At 48.0% G+C, this 18,614-nt stretch overlaps 1 protein-coding gene across 1 annotated transcript in view; it reads left to right on the top strand.

The window, feature by feature from the left end:
- LOC140430449 (glycine cleavage system H protein, mitochondrial-like) overlaps positions 1-18,398 on the top strand; it is a 44,511-nt gene extending 26,113 nt beyond the window's left edge. The window contains exons 3-5 of the mRNA XM_072517931.1: positions 1,762-1,825; positions 4,612-4,743; positions 16,563-18,398. Coding sequence (XP_072374032.1) covers positions 1,762-1,825; positions 4,612-4,743; positions 16,563-16,660 — 294 coding nt within the window. The 3' untranslated portion in view covers positions 16,661-18,398. The remainder of the gene's footprint in view (positions 1-1,761; positions 1,826-4,611; positions 4,744-16,562) is intronic.
- Positions 18,399-18,614: the final 216 nt, after the last annotated feature.

Below are 18,614 nucleotides of genomic sequence, written 5' to 3'. Positions count from 1 at the left end.
CAAACGTTTATTTTTAATGGTCAGTCGACGCATCAATAAATATTCTTAAGTGTATGGGGTACATGCTTTACAATTTACCTCTTCAAATGTTATGTTTTGGTCATGGATGTGGGTGTTTAATATGAAACACACATTTCTATGATCTATTATTCATTTCTTTGCACAAAGTGAATGGATCTCTGCTCAACATTCCCTTGTATCCATCTTTGAAATACTTCTCCTTAGTAAAATATTTACATGTTCCCATTCACCCCCATATAATAATAATCCCAACTGCCCTAGCCCGAACCTGATTCTTTCTCGACTCGCTCCCTGTATTACCCCGTGCCCTCTCCTGGCTCATCTTGTCCAAAACCTTAGCCTTTGCTACTTTGACCCCGTTTACACTAAATTGCTGATCACCCGATGTATCCTCCTGGTTCCTAACGGAATTTACATTGTTAAGGGTTCCTTTTCCCCAAACCCTGCCCCCTTCCCTTTCAAAACCACCCTCGCCATGGTCTGAAAAAGAAAAGACGCTTTTGTCCTTTGTCCTTGCTGTAGACTGCCCAGCCCCAATTTCTTTCCTCGCTGAAACCTTCAAACTTATCAAATCCCACCGTTCCCAAATCTCCGTATTTGATTCTCTCTCCAGCATCAATAATTTGCATAACTCATTTTACTGTGTAACACCCTAAGGTACCGTAATGCGCCTCTTTTGAATGAGTTGCAATTTCTTTCCCAGTTAAACATGGGGAGCACCAAAGCCATTGTCCTCAGTTCCTTTACAAACTGAGTTCCATCACAACTGATTCCATCCCACTCTCTTGGCCTGCTATCTCCAATCCAACCAAACATCTCTGCCTTTGTGTCCTATTTGACTTGTGCTTCTGACCCCCATATAATCTCCATCAATAAGACTGCATACTTCTATCTCTAGTAATGTCAATGCACCCATCAGTTGCTCAAACTACCATCCATCCATACCTGATGGCAGTTGTCCTCTCCAAACTGTTCATAGAATCCCTACAGTGCAGAAGGAGGCCATTCGGCCCAACGATTCTGCACCAGCCCTTGGAAAGAGCACACTACTTAACTCCACGGCTCTACCCTATCCCTGTAATCCAGTAACCCCACCTAACCTTTTGGATACTAAGGGGCAATAGATCATGGCCAATCCACCTAACCTGCACATCTTTGGACTATGGGAGGAAACCGGAGCACCCGGAGGAAATCCACGCAGACACGGGGAGAAAGTGCAAACGTCACACAGACAGTCACGCGAGGCCGGAATTGAACCCAGGTCCCTGTACTGTGAGGCAGAGTGCTAACCACTGTGCCGCCCAAACTGTTATTGCAACATTCTCATTGTTTTACAGGCCTTTCCAAAAGCCTGCAAATTGTAGCTCATCTGCTACATCTTATCCTGCTCAACCTTCACTTCTGTCCTTGTTGATCTAGATTAGCTGCTGACTCTCCATCACCTCCATTTAAACACTTCATCCTCCTGTTTAAACCCCTTTCGTTAGTGGTGGGACGAAGCATTTCCATTGATTGAACAATGTAATTGGTTTAACAAGTTTACATGGGATGTTTTCATTAACTGTTGGACGTAGCAATTTATAAATTCAAGACATTGATACAAAATGTGGGAGGATTGAAGATGTTTATTGCTTTACAATTTTTTTGAAATAGTTTCAAGCTCTAGTTTGCACAATAGAAAATTAACATTACTAAATGAGTGCTAAACCTTCTGATGTACAGGATTGTCTCTCTCTTTAGGAAGCATTAGGAGATGTTGTATATTGTGGATTGCCAGAGGTCGGCACTAAGTTGAACCAATTGGGTGAGTATTGACTTTGTTCCACTATCTTAAGCATAAAACCAGAACAGGTTTGGGGGGAAAAGCTGAATTGATTAGTTAAGTGGAAATAAATGTAGAGCCTGTACCAAACAGGAAGCCAGCAGGACTCGAGGCCAGTCTTTCTGGACATCTCTTAACACACTGAAAAACAACATTGCTTGAAGCTTGGAAAGTCATCCTGGCGTAGGTAGCCTATTTGAAAGTAAAGTGCAAGAGAGTGCATGAGTATTGAAAATGAGTTGGCACATCCATAAGTGTTGTGCCTCTAGATAGTGTAACCTAAGTAAGCCATCAGGAAACTAATGTATTTTCGAACATAATCTACACTTCCTTGAAACGAGAACCCATTTTGAAGTGAATTGTCCAATGCTGGAAATGTATGGTATACTATTATATTTTGCTTCAATATAAATAGCAGAGGAAATGTAAGTGGCTTTACACAACTCTTGTGTAAGCTTATTATACTTCTTTAGCTAACAAAGCAGTATTCATCCTATTTTGAATGAAAGCTGTACCATTTAAAAAAAATTGTAACAAGGTAATCAGTCCAGTAAAGTGAACCTGATGAAAACAGATTAAACTCTCATTCATACTGTGGCAGTCTTGTATTTTAATCTTTCCTCCATTGTGCCGATGTCAACATTAGTCTTCTAGTTGCTCCAAATAAGCATCAAGTCAAAGAGTTTACTCAAACGAGTACAAAGTATTATTGTCAGCCACTGTCAAGGCGTCAATAAAATGTTGAACTTTCAACTTAATGCTTAGGTATTTGCTGTTGGTTGTCAGTTGTTTGAATATACATGAACCAACATTCAAACTAGGAGCCTCCGTTCACCCCCTCAAGCCTGTTTCTCCCATTTGGTAAAATCGTAGCTGATTTTATTGTGGGCCCCCAACCCTACTGTCCTGTCTACTTCCCTGAAACTTTGGACTCCCTTGTCAATCAAGAATGTATCTAATTTCTCATTGATCTAATGTTAGTCTTACTTCGGTGGTAGGCAAAGTCATGGAAAGGTTTACTGAAGGATAGGATTTCTGAGCATCTGGAAAGACACTGCTTGATTAGGGATAGTCAGCACGGATTTGTGAGGGGTAGGTCTTGCCTTACAAGTCTTATTGAATTCTTTGAGGAGGTGACCAAGCATGTGGATGAAGGTAAAGCAGTGGATGTAGTGTACATGGATTTTAGTAAGGCATTTGATAAGGTTCCCCATGGTAGGCTTCTGCAGAAAGTAAGGAGGCATGGGATAGTGGGAAATTTGGCCAGTTGGATAACGAACTGGCTAACCGATAGAAGTCAGAGAGTGGTGGTGGATGGCAAATATTCAGCCTGGATCCCAGTTACCAGTGGCGTACCACAGGGATCAGTTCTGGGTCCTCTGCTGTTTGTGATTTTCATTAATGACTTGGATGAGGGAGTTGAAGGGTGGGTCAGTAAATTTGCAGACAATACGAAGATTGGTGGAGTTGTGGATAGTGAGGAGGGCTGTTGTCGCCTGCAAAGAGACATAGATAGGATGCAGAGCTGGGCTGAGAAGTGGCAGATGGAGTTTAACCCTGAAAAGTGTGAGGTTGTCCATTTTGGAAGGACAAATATGAATGCGGAATACAGGGTTAACGGTAATGTTCTTGGCAATGTGGAGGAGCAGAGAGACCTTGGGGTCTATGTTCATACATCTTTGAAAGTTGCCACTCCAGTGGATAGAGCTGTGAAGAAGGCCTATGGTGTGCTAGCGTTCATTAACAGAGGGATTGAATTTAAGAGCCGTGAGGTGATGATGCAGCTGTACAAAACTTTGGTAAGGCCACATTTGGAGTACTGTGTACAGTTCTGGTCGCCTCATTTTAGGAAGGATGTGGAAGCTTTGGAAAAGGTGCAAAGGAGATTTAGCAGGATGTTGTCTGGAATGGAGAGTAGGTCTTACGAGGAAAGGTTGAGGGTGCTAGGCCTTTTCTCATTTGAACGGAGAAGGATGAGGGGCGACTTGATAGAGGTTTATAAGATGATCAGGGGAATAGATAGAGTAGACAGTCAGAGACTTTTTCCCCGGGTGGAACAAACCATTACAAGGGGACATAAATTTAAGGTGACTGGTGGAAGATATAGGGGGGATGTCAGAGGTAGGTTCTTTACCCAGAGAGTAGTGGGGGCATGGAATGCACTGCCTGTGAAAGTAGTTGAGTCGGAAACATTAGGGACCTTCAAGCAGCTATTGGATAGGTACATGGATTATGGTAAAATGATATAGTGTAGATTTATTTGTTCTTAAGGGCAGCACGGTAGCATTGTGGATAGCACAATTGCTTCACAGCTCCAGGGTCCCAGGTTCGATTCCCGGCTTGGGTCACTGTCTGTGCGGAGTCTGCACATCCTCCCCTGTCTGCGTGGGTTTCCTCCGGGTGCGTGGGTTTCCTCCCACAGTCCTAAGATGTGCAGATTAGGTGGATTGGCCATGATAAATTGCCCTTAGTGTCCAAAATTGCCCTTCGTGTCGGGTGGGGTAACTGGGTTATGGGGATAGGGTGGAGGTGTTGACTTTGGGTGGGGTGCTCTTTCCAAGGGCCGGTGCAGACTCAATGGGCCGAATGGCCTCCTTCTGCACTGTAAATTCAATGATAATCTACGATTAATCTAGGACAAAGGTTCGGCACAACATCGTGTGCCGAATGGCCTGTTCTGTGCTGTATTTTTCTATGTTCTATGTTTTCACACAAGTAATCACCAGTACTGTACAAACTGTATTGTGTGGCAAACATTCATTTCGCAGATGAATTTGGTGCTCTGGAAAGTGTGAAAGCTGCTAGTGAATTGTATTCGCCCCTGACTGGAGAGGTAACTGATATAAATGAGGCTCTTACTGACAATCCAGGACTAGTCAACAAATCCTGCTTCGGAGAAGGTATGTGAATTATTTTCAGTAAGCTTAAGTATGAACGTTTTAAACTTTACAGTAAGCTGGAACTACTTTCTGAGATTCCTTTTTTTTAAGCTAAATGTTGTGGCTTTTTTGAGGCAAGTGGTGCCTTGAAACTATAGTATCTTTCATTGACATGTGAGATTGGTGACCAGTAAAGGGACTTCTATTGTAATAAGAATAATTTTGCTGTTGTTTTATTTCAAATCCAATTATTTGGTGTCATTTTAAAATTAAGCTTAAAAGTGTATTTTGGGCATTGGGCAAGGATATATTTCAATTAATCGTTCCTGAAGGTGGCTTTATCTTGCTTCGAGTTTTCTATTATCTGAGCTTCAATTATCTGCCAGAAAGTTCACAAAACAAAGCTGTGCGTTTGACATTGCTTCGTTGATACTAATTTCTAATATCACAGCTTTATATCCGTTTTGCAATATTACTGTACCTCTTTACATTCTTTTAAAAAAAAAAAAAAAAATATTTATTAAAGTTTTTTAACAACACAATTTTTCTCCCTTACAAACAATAACCCCCCCCCCCCCCCCGTGACAATTAACAAAAAATTGCACTGAGCAAGATATATACATGATGGCAAAATGGTATATTTACATAGCTTTATACACTGGCTCTCTCCCGCACATGCCAGTTTCCCCACCCTTCATGTTATCTCTTGCTCATCCACCCCCCCACCCCCGGGTTGCTGCAGCTGCTGACCGACCTTCCTCTATCGCTCCGCGAGATAGTCTAGGAACAGTTGCCACCGCCTGTAGAACCCCTGCGCAGACCCTCTCAAGGCAAACTTAATCCTCTCCAGCTTAATGAAACCAGCCATGTCGTTTATCCAGGCCTCCATGCTGGGGGGCTTCGCCTCCTTCCACAATAGCAAGATCCTTCGCCGGGCTACTAGGGACGCAAAGGCCAGAGTGCCGGCCTCTTTCGCCTCCTGCACTCCCGACTCGTCCACTACTCCAAATATTGCTAGCCCCCGGCTTGGCTTGACCCAGACTTTCACCACCTGAGATATTGCTCCCGCCACTCCTCTCCAGAACCCCTCCAGTGCCGGGCATGACCACAACATATGGACATGGTTCGCCGGGCTCCCTGAGCACCTTCCACATCTGTCCTCCACCCCAAAGAACCTACTCAACCTCGCCCCCGTAAAGTGAGCTCTGTGAACCACCTTAAATTGTATCAGGCTGAGTCTGGCACACGAGGAGGAGGAGTTAACCCTACCTAGGGCATCAGCCCACAGACCTTCCTCGATCTCCTCCCCCGGCTCCTCCTCCCATTTACCCTTCAACTCTTCTACTAGCGTTTCCCCCTCTTCTTTCATCTCCTGGTGTATTGCCGACACTTTGCCCTCCCCGACCCATACACCCGAGATCACCCTATCTTGAACTTCTTGTGCCGGGAGCAACGGGAATTCCCTCACCTGTCGCCTCACAAAAGCCCTCACCTGCATATATCTAAAGGCATTTCCCGGGGGTAACTCAAACTTCTCCTCCAGTGCCCCTAGGCTCGCAAATGTCCCGTCAATGAACAGGTCCCCCATTCTTTTAATCCCCGCCCGATGCCAGCTCTGGAACCCCCCGTCCATCTTCCCCGGGACAAACCGGTGATTACCCCTGATCGGGGACCACACCGAGGCTCACACTGCACCCCTGTGCCGTCTCCACTGGCCCCAGATCCTTAACTTTGCCGCCACCACCTGGCTCGTGGTATGCTTTGACGGCGAGAACGGCAGCGGTGCCGTCACCAACGCCCCCAGGCTCGCTCCTTTACAGGACGCCATCTCCATCCTCTTCCATGCCGCCCCCTCTCCCTCCATAACCCACTTGTGGATCATCGCCACATTTGCTACCCAGTAGTAGCTCCCTAGGTTTGGCAGCGCCAACCCTCGGTCCCTACTGCGTTCCAGGAACCCTCTCCTTACCCTCTGGGTCTTATTCGCCCACACAAACCCCATAATACTCCTACCTACTCTCTTAAAAAAGCCTTTGGTGATCACGATGGGAAGGCACTGAAACACAAACAGAAACCTCGGAAGGACCACCATTTTGACCGACTGCACTCTACCCGCCAGCGAGAGCGGTAACATATCCCATCTTTTGAAGTCCTCCTCCATTTGGTCCACCAACCTCTTCAGATTCAGTTTATGTAGGGCCCCCCAACTCCTGGCTATCTGGATCCCCAGATACCGAAAACTCCCCACCGCCCTCCTCAGTGGTAGGTCCCCTATCCCTCCTTCTTGGTCCCCTGCCTGTAATACAAAGAGCTCACTCTTCCCTACATTGAGCTTATAGCCCGAAAACTCCCCAAACTCCCTTAAAGTCTGCATGACCTCCACCATCCCCTCCATTGGATCCGCCACGTACAACAACAGGTCATCCGCATATAGCGACACCCGATGCTCTTCTCCCCTTCAGACCACCCCCTCCATTTATTAGACTCCCTCAATTACATGGCCAAGGGTTTAATCGCCAATGCAAACAACAGGGGGGACAGGGGGCACCCCTGCCTCGTTCCTCGGTACAGCCGAAAGTACTCCGACCGCCGCCGGTTCGTCACTACACTCGCCACCGGGGCTCTGTAAAAGAGCTTAACCCAGCTGATAAACCCTCCCCCGAACCCAAACCTACGCAGCACCTCCCAGAGGTACTCCCACTCTACTCGGTCAAAGGCCTTCTCCGCATCCATAGCTGCTACTATTTCCGCCTTTCCCTCCTCCGATGGCATCATTATCATGTTTAAGAGCCGCCGCACGTTGGTGTTTAATTGCCTGCCCTTTACGAATCCCGTCTGGTTCTCCTGGTTCACCCCCGGGACACAGTCCTCGATCCTCGTGGCCAGCACTTTTGCCAACAACTTAGCGTCCACATTGAGGAGCGAGATCGGCCTGTACGATCCACATTGCAGTGGGTCCTTGTCCCGCTTTAGGATCAAAGAAATTGTCGCTTCCGACATTGTCGGGGGCAGGGTCCCCTCCTCTCTTCCCTCATTAAAGGTCCTCACTAGTAGCGGGGCGAACAGGTATTTTCTGTAGAACTCCACCGGGAACCCGTCCGGCCCCGGGGCCTTCCCCGGCTGCATACTCCCCAAACCCTTGCTCAGCTCCTCCAACCCAATTGGTGCCCCCAAACAAGCCACCTCTTGCTCCTCCACCCTCGGGAATCTCAGTTGGTCTAGGAATCGTCTCATCCCCTCTTCCCCCGCTGGGGGCTGGGATTTGTACAGCTCTTCATAGAAGACCTTGAATAACTCGTTTATTTTCGTCGCACTCCGAACCGTGGCTCCCCTTCCATCTTTGATTCCCCCTATTTCCCTCGCTGCCGTCCTCTTACGGAGCTGGTGTGCCAGCATCCGACTAGCCTTTTCCCCATACTCATAGGTCGCCCCCTTCGCCTTCCTCCACTGTGCCTCCGCCTTCCCTGTGGTCAACAGGTCAAACTCCGTCTGGAGCCGTTGTCTTTCCCCAAGTAATCTTTCCTCCAGGGCCTCTGCGTATCTCCTGTCCACTCTCAAAATCTCCCTCACTAACCTCCCTTTCCATGCCCTCTGTCTTCTCCCTATGAGCCCTGATGGAGATTAGCTCTCCCCTGATCACCGCCTTCAACGCCTCCCATACCACCCCCACTCGCACCTCCCCGTTGTCGTTGGCCTCCAGGTACCTTTTGATACACCCCCTCACCTTCCCACACACCACCTCATCTGCCAGCAGTCCCACATCCAGCCGCCACAGCGGGCGTTGGTCCCTCTCCTCTCCCAGCCCCATTTCCACCCAGTGCGGGGCGTGGCCCGAAACGGCTATGGCCGAATACTCCGCCCCCTCCACCCTCGGGATGAGCGCCCTGCCCAGAACAAAAAAATCTATCCGGGAGTAGGCTTTGTGCACGTGGGAGAAGAAAGAAAATTCCCTGGCCTGCAGTCTTGCAAACCTCCATGAGTCCACTCCTCCCATCTGATCCATAAACCCCCTAAGTACCTTGGCCGCCGCCGGCCTCTTTCCAGTCCTTGATCTGGAGCGGCCCAGTGCTGGGTCCAGCACTGTATTGAAGTCCCCTCCCATTATCAGGCCTTCTACCTCCAGGTCTGGAATGCGGCCCAACATGCGCTTCATGAATCCAGCATCATCCCAGTTCGGGGCGTATACATTTACCAACACCACCCACGTCCCTTGCAACCTACCGCTCACCATCACATATCTCCCTCCATTATCCACTACGATAGTCTTGGCCTCAAATGACACATGCTTTCCCACCAATATTGCCACCCCTCTATTCTTCGCGTCCAGTCCCGAGTGAAATACCTGTCCTACCCATCCCCTTCTTAACCTGACCTGGTCCGCCACCTTCAGGTGTGTCTCTTGGAGCATAGCCACGTCTGCCTTCAGTCCCTTCAAGAACGCGAACACTCGAGCCCTCCTCACCGGCCCATTCAGGCCCCTCACGTTCCACGTTATCAGCCCGATTGGAGGGGCTCTCACCCCCAAACCCCCTCCCCCCTGCCGACTAGCCATCTCCTTTTCTTTTTTTTTATTAAATATTTAATTGAAAATTTTTGGTCAACCAACACAGTACATTGCGCATCATTTACACAATATTATAACAACACAAATAACAATGACCTATTTTATAAACAAAAAATGAATCAATAATAAATAACAAAAATGAAAACTAGCCCTAATTGGCAACTGCCTTGTCACAAGTAACACTCTCCAAAAATATAATTTAACAGTCCAATATATAATTATCTGCAGCAACGACCTATACATACTATACAGTATATATTAACAACCCTGAGAGTCCTTCTGGTTCCTCCTCCTCCCCCCCGCCCCCCCCCCCCCCCCCCCTCCCCCGATCCTGGGCTGCTGCTGCCGCCTTCTTTTTCCCATTCCGTCTATCTTTCTGCGAGGTATTCGACGAACGGTTGCCACCGCCTGGTGAACCCTTGAGCCGACCCCCTTAGGACGAACTTAATCCGCTCTAGCTTTATAAACCCCGCCATGTCATTTATCCAGGTCTCCACCCCCGGGGGCTTGGCTTCTTTCCACATTAGCAATATCCTGCGCCGGGCTACTAGGGACGCAAAGGCCAAAACATCGGCCTCTCTCGCCTCCTGCACTCCCGGCTCTTGTGCAACCCCAAATATAGCCAACCCCCAGCTTGGTTCGACCCGGACTCCTACTACTTTTGAAAGCACCTTTGTCACCCCCATCCAAAACCCCTGTAGTGCCGGGCATGACCAAAACATATGGGTATGATTCGCTGGGCTTCTCGAGCACCTCGCACACCTATCCTCCACCCCAAAAAATTTACTGAGCCGTGCTCCAGTCATATGTGCCCTGTGTAATACCTTAAACTGAATCAGGCTTAGCCTGGCACACGAGGACGACGAGTTTACCCTGCTTGGGGCATCTGCCCACAGCCCCTCCTCGATCTCCTCCCCCAGCTCTTCTTCCCATTTCCCTTTTAGTTCATCTACCATAGTCTCCCCTTCGTCCCTCATTTCCCAATATATATCTGACACCTTACCATCCCCCACCCATGTCTTTGAGATCACTCTGTCCTGCACCTCTTGTGTCGGGAGCTGCGGGAATTCCCTCACCTGTTGCCTCGCAAAAGCCCTCAGTTGCATATACCTGAATGCATTCCCTTGGGGCAACCCATATTTCTCGGTCAGCGCTCCCAGACTCGCGAACTTCCCATCCACAAACAGATCTTTCAGTTGCGTTATTCCTGCTCTTTGCCACATTCCATATCCCCCATCCATTCCCCCCGGGGCAAACCTATGGTTGTTTCTTATCGGGGACCCCTCCAAGGCTCCAGTCTTTCCCCTATGCCGTCTCCACTGTCCCCAAATCTTCAGTGTAGCCACCACCACCGGGCTTGTGGTGTAGTTCCTCGGTGAGAACGGCAATGGGGCTGTCACCATAGCCTGTAGGCTAGTCCCCCTACAGGACGCCCTCTCTAATCTCTTCCACGCCGCTCCCTCCTCCTCTCCCATCCACTTACTCACCATTGAAATATTAGCGGCCCAATAATACTCACTTAGGCTCGGTAGTGCCAGCTCCCCCCCCTATCCCTGCTACGCTGTAAGAATCCCTTCCTCACTCTCGGGGTCTTCCCGGCCCACACAAAACCCATGATGCTCTTTTCAATCCTTTTAAAAAAAGCCTTCGTAATCACCACCGGGAGGCACTGAAACACAAAGAGGAATCTCGGGAGGACCACCATCTTAACCGCCTGCACCCTCCCTGCCATTGACAGGGATACCATATCCCATCTCTTGAAATCCTCCTCCATCTGTTCCACCAACCGCGTTAAATTTAACCTGTGCAATGTGCCCCAATTCTTAGCTATCTGGATCCCCAGGTAACGAAAGTCCCTTGTTACCTTCCTCAACGGTAGGTCCTCTATTTCTCTACTCTGCTCCCCTGGATGCACCACAAACAACTCACTTTTCCCCATGTTCAATTTATACCCTGAAAAATCCCCAAACTCCCCAAGTATCCGCATTATTTCTGGCATCCCCTCCGCCGTGTCCGCCACGTATAGTAGCAAATCGTCCGCATACAAAGATACCCGGTGCTCTTCTCCTCCCCTAAGTACTCCCCTCCACTTCTTGGAACCCCTCAACGCTATCGCCAGGGGCTCAATCGCCAGTGCAAACAATAATGGGGACAGAGGGCATCCCTGCCTTGTCCCTCTATGGAGCCGAAAATATGCAGATCCCTGTCCATTCGTGACCACGCTCGCCACTGGGGCCCTATACAACAGCTGCACCCATCTAACATACCCCTCTCCAAAACCAAATCTCCTCAACACCTCCCACAAATAATCCCACTCCACTCTATCAAATGCTTTCTCGGCATCCATCGCCACTACTATCTCCGTTTCTCCCTCTGGTGGGGCCATCATCATTACCCCTAACAACCTCCGTATATTCGTGTTCAGCTGTCTCCCCTTCACAAACCCAGTTTGGTCCTCGTGGACCACCCCCGGGACACATTCCTCTATTCTCATTGCCATTACCTTGGCCAGGACCTTGGCATCTACATTTAGGAGGGAAATAGGTCTATAGGACCCGCATTGTAGCGGGTCCTTTTCCTTCTTTAAGAGAAGCGATATCGTTGCTTCAGACATAGTCGGGGGCAGTTGTCCCCTTTCCTTTGCCTCATTAAAGGTCCTCGTCAGTACCGGGGCGAGCAAGTCCACATATTTTCTATAGAATTCGACTGGGAATCCATCCGGTCCCGGGGCCTTTCCCGCCTGCATGCTCCTAATTCCTTTCACCACTTCTTCTACCTCGATCTGTGCTCCCAGTCCCACCCTTTCCTGCTCTTCCACCTTGGGAAATTCCAGCCGATCCAAGAAGCCCATCATTCTCTCCCTCCCATCCGGGGGTTGAGCTTCATATAATTTTTTATAAAATGTCTTGAACACTCCATTCACTCTCCCCGCTCCATCTCTCCTTCCTCATCCCTCACTCCCCCTATTTCCCTCGCTGCTCCCCTTTTCCTCAATTGGTGTGCCAGCAACCTGCTCGCCTTCTCCCCATATTCGTACTGTACACCCTGTGCCTTCCTCCATTGTGCCTCTGCAGTGCCTGTAGTCAGCAAGTCAAATTCTACATGTAGCCTTTGCCTTTCCCTGTACAGTCCCTCCTCCGGTGCTTCCGCATATTGTCTGTCCACCCTCAAAAGTTCTTGCAGCAACCGCTCCCGTTCCTTACTCTCCTGCTTCCCTTTATGTGCCCTTATTGATATCAGCTCCCCTCTAACCACCGCCTTCCACGCCTCCCAGACCACTCCCACCTGGACCTCCCCATTATCATTGAGTTCCAAGTACTTTTCAATGCACCCCCTCACCCTTAGACACACCCCCTCATCTGCCATTAGTCCCATGTCCATTCTCCAGGGTGGGCGCCCTCCTGTTTCCTCCCCTATCTCCAAGTCCACCCAGTGTGGAGCGTGATCCGAAATGGCTATAGCCGTATACTCCGTTACCTTCGGGATCAATGCCCTACCCAGCACAAAAAAGTCTATTCGCGAGTAGACTTTATGGACATAGGAGAAAAACGAGAACTCCTTACTCCTAGGTCTGCTAAATCTCCACGGGTCTACACCTCCCATCTGCTCCATAAAATCTTTAAGTACCTTGGCTGCTGCCGGCCTCCTTCCAGTCCTGGACTTCGACCTATCCAGCCCTGGTTCCAACACCGTATGAAAATCTCCCCCCATTATCAGCTTTCCCATCTCTAGGTCCGGAATGCGTCCTAGCATCCGCCTCATAAAATTGGCATCATCCCAGTTCGGGGCATATACGTTTACCAAAACCACCGTCTCCCCCTGTAGTTTGCCACTCACCATCACGTATCTGCCCCCGTTATCCGCCACTATAGTCTTTGCCTCGAACATTACCCGCTTCCCCACTAATATAGCCACCCCCCTGTTTTTCGCATCTAGCCCGGAATGGAACACCTGCCCCACCCATCCTTTGCGTAGCCTAACCTGGTCTATCAGTTTCAGGTGCGTTTCCTGTAACATAACCACATCTGCCTTAAGTTTCTTAAGGTGTGCGAGTACCCGTGCCCTCTTTATCGGCCCGTTCAGCCCTCTCACGTTCCACGTGATCAGCCGAGTTGGGGGGCTTCCTACCCCCCCCCCCCTTGTCGATTAGCCATCACCTTTTTCCAGCTCCTCACCCGGTTCCCACGCAGCTGTATCTCCCCCAGGCGGTGCCCCCCCCGCCCATCCTCTCCCATACCAGCTCCCCCCTCTCCCCAGCAGCAGCAACCCAGTAATTCCCCCCTCCCACCCCCCCCCGCTAGATCCCCCGCTAGCGTAATTACTCCCCCCATGTTGCTCCCAGAAGTCAGCAAACTCTGGCTGACCTCGGCTTCCCCCCCGTGACCTTGGCTCGCACCGTGCGACGCCCCCTACTTCCTGCTTCTCTATTCCCGCCATGATTATCATAGCGCGGGAACCAAGCCCGCGCTTCTCCCTTGGCCCCGCCCCCAATGGCCAACGCCCCATCTCCTCCACCTCCCCTCCTCCCCCCATCACCACCTGTGGGAGAGAGAAAAGTTACCACATCGCAGGATTAGTACATAAAACCCCTCTTTGCCCCCCACATTCGCCCCACCACTTTGTTCGAACGTTCTTTTTAATAACCCGCTCATTCCAGTTTTTCTTCCACAATAAAAGTCCACGCTTCATCCGCCGTCTCAAAGTAGTGGTGCCTCTCTCGATATGTGACCCACAGTCTTGCCGGTTGCAGCATTCCAAATTTTATCTTCTTTTTATGAAGCACCGCCTTGGCCCGATTAAAGCTCGCCCTCCTTCTCGCCACCTCCGCACTCCAGTCTTGATAAACGCGGATCACCGCGTTCTCCCATTTACTGCTCCGAGTTTTCTTCGCCCATCTAAGGACCATTTCTCTATCCTTAAAACGGAGGAATCTCACCACTATGGCTCTGGGAATTTCTCCTGCTCTTGGTCCTCGCGCCATCACTCGGTATGCTCCCTCCACCTCCAATGGACCCGCCGGGGCCTCCGCTCCCATTAACGAGTGCAGCATCGTGCTCACATATGCCCCGACGTCCGCTCCCTCCACACCTTCAGGAAGACCAAGAATCCTCAGGTTGTTCCTCCTTGCGTTGTTTTCCAGTGCCTCCAACCTTTCCACACATCGTTTCTGATGTGCCTCCTGCGTCTCCGTCTTCACCACCAGGCCCTGTATATCGTCCTCATTCTCGGCTGCCTTTGCCTTCACGACCCGAAGCTCCCGCTCCTGGGTCTTTTGTTCCTCCTTTAGCCCTTCGATCGCCTGTAGTATCGGGGCCAACAGCTCTTTCTTCATTTCCTTTTTGATCTCTTCCACACAGCATTTCAAGAACTCTTGTTGTTCAGGGCCCCATGTTAAACTGCCACCTTCCGACGCCATCTTGGTTTTTGCTTGCCTTCCTTGCCGCTGTTCTAAAGGATCCACTGCAATCTGGCCACTTCCCTCTCCTTTTTCCATCCGTATCCAGGGGGGATTCCCTTCTGGTTTACCGCACAGTGTTTTTAGCCGTCAAAATTGCCGTTGGGGCTCCTATCAAGAGCCCAAAAGTCCGTTTCACAGGGAGCTGCCGAAACGTGCGACTCAGCTGGTCATCGCCGCACCCGGAAGTCTCGGCATCTCCTTTTCTGGGCCAGTCCCGTGTCCGCGTCTCCCTCATCCTCCAGTCCCCCAGCTGGGGGACCTCCGTCCCGACCACCTCTTCCGTATCCCATTCCCTTTCGGCCAGTGCTGCAGCCTCGCCTCGTGCCGCTCCACTCTCACCGCCAGGCCCAAGAGCTCGTCCTCATTCTCACTAACTCTTTTCTGTACCTCCTGGATCTTCACCTCGTGGGCCTTCTGGGTTATCCCTAGTCCTTCGATTACAGCCAGCATAGGTGCCAGCATCTCCTTGCGCAGCTCCTCGAAGCAGCGCTTGATGAATTCCTGCAGCTCTGGCCCGCACTCCGTTTTGTCTCCGCCCGCCGCCATTATGATTTTTTTCCCCTCGCTTCTCCCGCTGCTCCAATGCCGCTTTTTTGGCCGTTGCACTTCTGGTCCGGTCCATAAAAGTTGGAGGGGGACCTCTCTCTTCACTTCCCCACGGGTTGTCGTCAAAAAAATTCCGTTGGGGCTCCTCCAATGAGCCCGAAAGTCTGTAGTAGCGGGAGCTGCCGAATCGTGCGGCTTAGCTCCGCATAGCCGCAACCGGAAGTCTACCTCTTTACATTCTTGACCACAAGGTGCTGCAAATTTCCATTGGCCAACAGAAAGACCTATTGTAACATGGTGGATGATGGAGGTTTCACTGTATTTAAACACCTGGGAACGAAATGTTTGCCTTGCTCTTCCTGTCCTTTGCTCCTACTAATGAAGGAATCCCTGGCTCCTATGTTGGTCTGCAGACCTTTAGCCTTTACCATCAAAATACTTGTTCTGATTATTTTCTAAACAGATGACCTTTCAATCTGCACTATTCTATTAGTCAGAAACAATCGCATCGCTGGCCCTGCACCCATGTGAATGAATTTTGTGAAGAACCACACGAACACACGGCATGACTGTTTCAAGTCTCAGTCTTGGTGAATTCCATAGTCAAATCCTTCCATACCTGTTTAGACCTCCAGTTCAACTTTGTCTTCAGCCACAACACGTGCTACTCAAAATCCCAAACCGTACCCTCATCCTCCTGGACTTTTCTGTGCTGCCTTTGTGACTATCAATTACTCAAACCCTTCTGTGGTTCACTTCCATTGGGCTGCTTCCTCCAGGCCATATTTATAACTCGTATTTTGATAGTGCAAGGACAATTTGCTGAGTTCCTGTAATTGGGGAGATTTAATGGACAGACATTCATGGGTGGCATGCCTATTATTCCCCAATCTGCTTATTTTTATAGATAACATTCTTTCAAATAACTTCGGTTTTGGCCAATATTTTATTTACGAGAAATTGAATGAAGGTTCTTTCCCTTAATTCCTTAATTAAATTATTTTGTGGATTCTGAGAACCTATTTTCTGCAAGAAAAAATAGTTGTTTTAAATAGGCCTGAATTTCATCTAATGTAAATCTTGAAATTTCTTCCAAAACCTCCCAAATGAGCTGAGCATATAGTTCTGATGTAACTTGAGAAGTGAAATGTGTGGATATTAACATTACTAACTTAATATTTCATTTTTTTTAATGTGAAACTATATTTATTGTGAAAATAGAAACTTGTGCAGAAGTTTTCATCTAGTGACCCTGCCGATTTTTCTTGGCAGGTTGGCTTATTAAAATGAGGCTTGATAATCCTGCTGAAGTGGATGATCTGATGGATGAAGAGGGTTACGAGAAATTCCTAAAGTCCATTGAAGACTGAGCCACTCTTCATTCCGAGCAATAAAAATTGCACGTGTTCCTGTGTACTTTAGCGGTGAGAGTGATGGGTTGTGTAGCGAGACTCTTGGCTTAACGAGCAAGAGTAATTTATAAGGAGTGCAGTTCAATGTGATCCTCTTAAAGTAGTCATAATGGAAATAGATGAGATTTCTAAAAATGACAATTAACTTACACAATCTTTCTGGTTTTATGATATCAGCAATTGAAAGATGAACACCATATTGGCCGTAAATTTTTAACCATTCAACAGTCGGTTGTAATTAACTGCAAATTTGTATTTGATCCAATGGAACTAGTCAATAATGTGTAAAGCTGGTCGCAATGGCACTGAAATCATGACAAGGTCTGTTTTTGACCAATGATATTACGGCTATGTTGTGAATTATTTTGTTCTTTTTATTTTCGGGTTATTTTATTTTGAAAGCCATGATGTTTACTCATAAAATGGCCTCAATTGTAGTTATTTTTCTACAGATTAAACCACAATTTAACGGCGGGTGGCTAATTGGTAATAAAACTGACAACTGGAAAATCCCACAGCTGTTGTATTTTGTGGTTCTACCTACATTGTACAGTTAACACAAAGTCTACTTCATTTTATAAATGGTTGTCATTCATTCAGTTTCTATAATGTAATATTGCTGAAAAAATACATTTTGTGGAAACTCTTTCTGTCTTGCATTCATCAGAACAGTTGCAAGAATACCAACGTCGGGGGGCAACAACAACTTTTGTGAGAAGAATGTGCCAATCGGTTGGCAAGTGGACTCTGGTATCACTTTAATTGAAAGCCATTTGTTGGTTCATTCCTTGGGACAATGCCTTGACCAATCTGTCAAGCTACCTGGTTTAAACTTTCAAACAATTCTTAGTAGTTATCCGTCAGTCACCATTAACTACTGCATTCTCCATGGCTACGCCTCTAACAATCTTCGAGTCCACTTGCCAACCAATCGGCACTCTCTTCTCATACATGATAAAGTTGCTGATTCTCCTGACATTGGTATTCCCGTGACTGTCCTGGTGAGTCCAAGGCGAAAAGCTTCGACAAAATGTATTTTTTTCAGCAATTAAATACTTCATCTTTGTAAAGTACCAATTTGAACATCTGCCATTTTGAGATCTGCGAGGGTTGCCAGAGAATAAATGGAAGCAACATAATACAGTGCAGGGGACAATTAATAATTACTACAGCAATCTTGATTGTGGTTTGTACATCTGTACCACATTGTTGTTTCATTATATGATTCATGCTTCTCATTTAAGATGTTGGCTAAGGGGTTTCATGGGCTGCAGTGTTTACTCTAGCATAAAGGAGTAGGATTGCTCCATGTTGTAAAGATGATTTTGCAGGCAGAGTAACTTCAGCCAAAATCGTCCTCGTTTGGCATATTAAAAGTTTTTTGGGGGGCCAGGGGAGCCGTTGGTGGTGGGTTTGCATAAATAGGTGGTAATTTAAACAATTGATTTTGATGACTTGAATTTTTTCAATAGGAGTATAAATTATTTCTAATAAAGATCAAGGTGATCTAAGCATGTGTCTGCACAGGGGTTAGCTATTGAATTATCTGTCTACCGGTTCCCAATGTTTTATGGGACTTGCATTAAATTGCGGTGACAAACCTATGAGGGTATCCAGCATTGTCCTACAAAATATGTAGTTTCTCGCACATCAATGTATTCAGTTAATAAAGGACTAATAAATTTTGGAGAAAGCATCTGTAATTGGGCATTGCATTTCTGGGCGCAAGAAAGGGCCGTGGACATGTTTGGCAGGGGATGCAGTGCGCACTGGGTGCATCAGGATATTCCACATGCTTGTTCCCTTATTCATGGAATTATTTGGGACCTTGGTTCAATGTGTTTTACACGCACAACACCGAAGTATTGGGCGAAGAGAGTAAAAGGTGTCTAATTTTCCTATATGCTGCAAC

This window comes from Scyliorhinus torazame, chromosome 10 (genome assembly GCF_047496885.1).
Source record: "Scyliorhinus torazame isolate Kashiwa2021f chromosome 10, sScyTor2.1, whole genome shotgun sequence".
Taxonomy (NCBI): Eukaryota; Metazoa; Chordata; class Chondrichthyes; order Carcharhiniformes; family Scyliorhinidae; genus Scyliorhinus; species Scyliorhinus torazame.
Note: the sequence above shows the minus strand (reverse complement) of the source record. Positions and strands in the feature narration are given on the sequence as shown.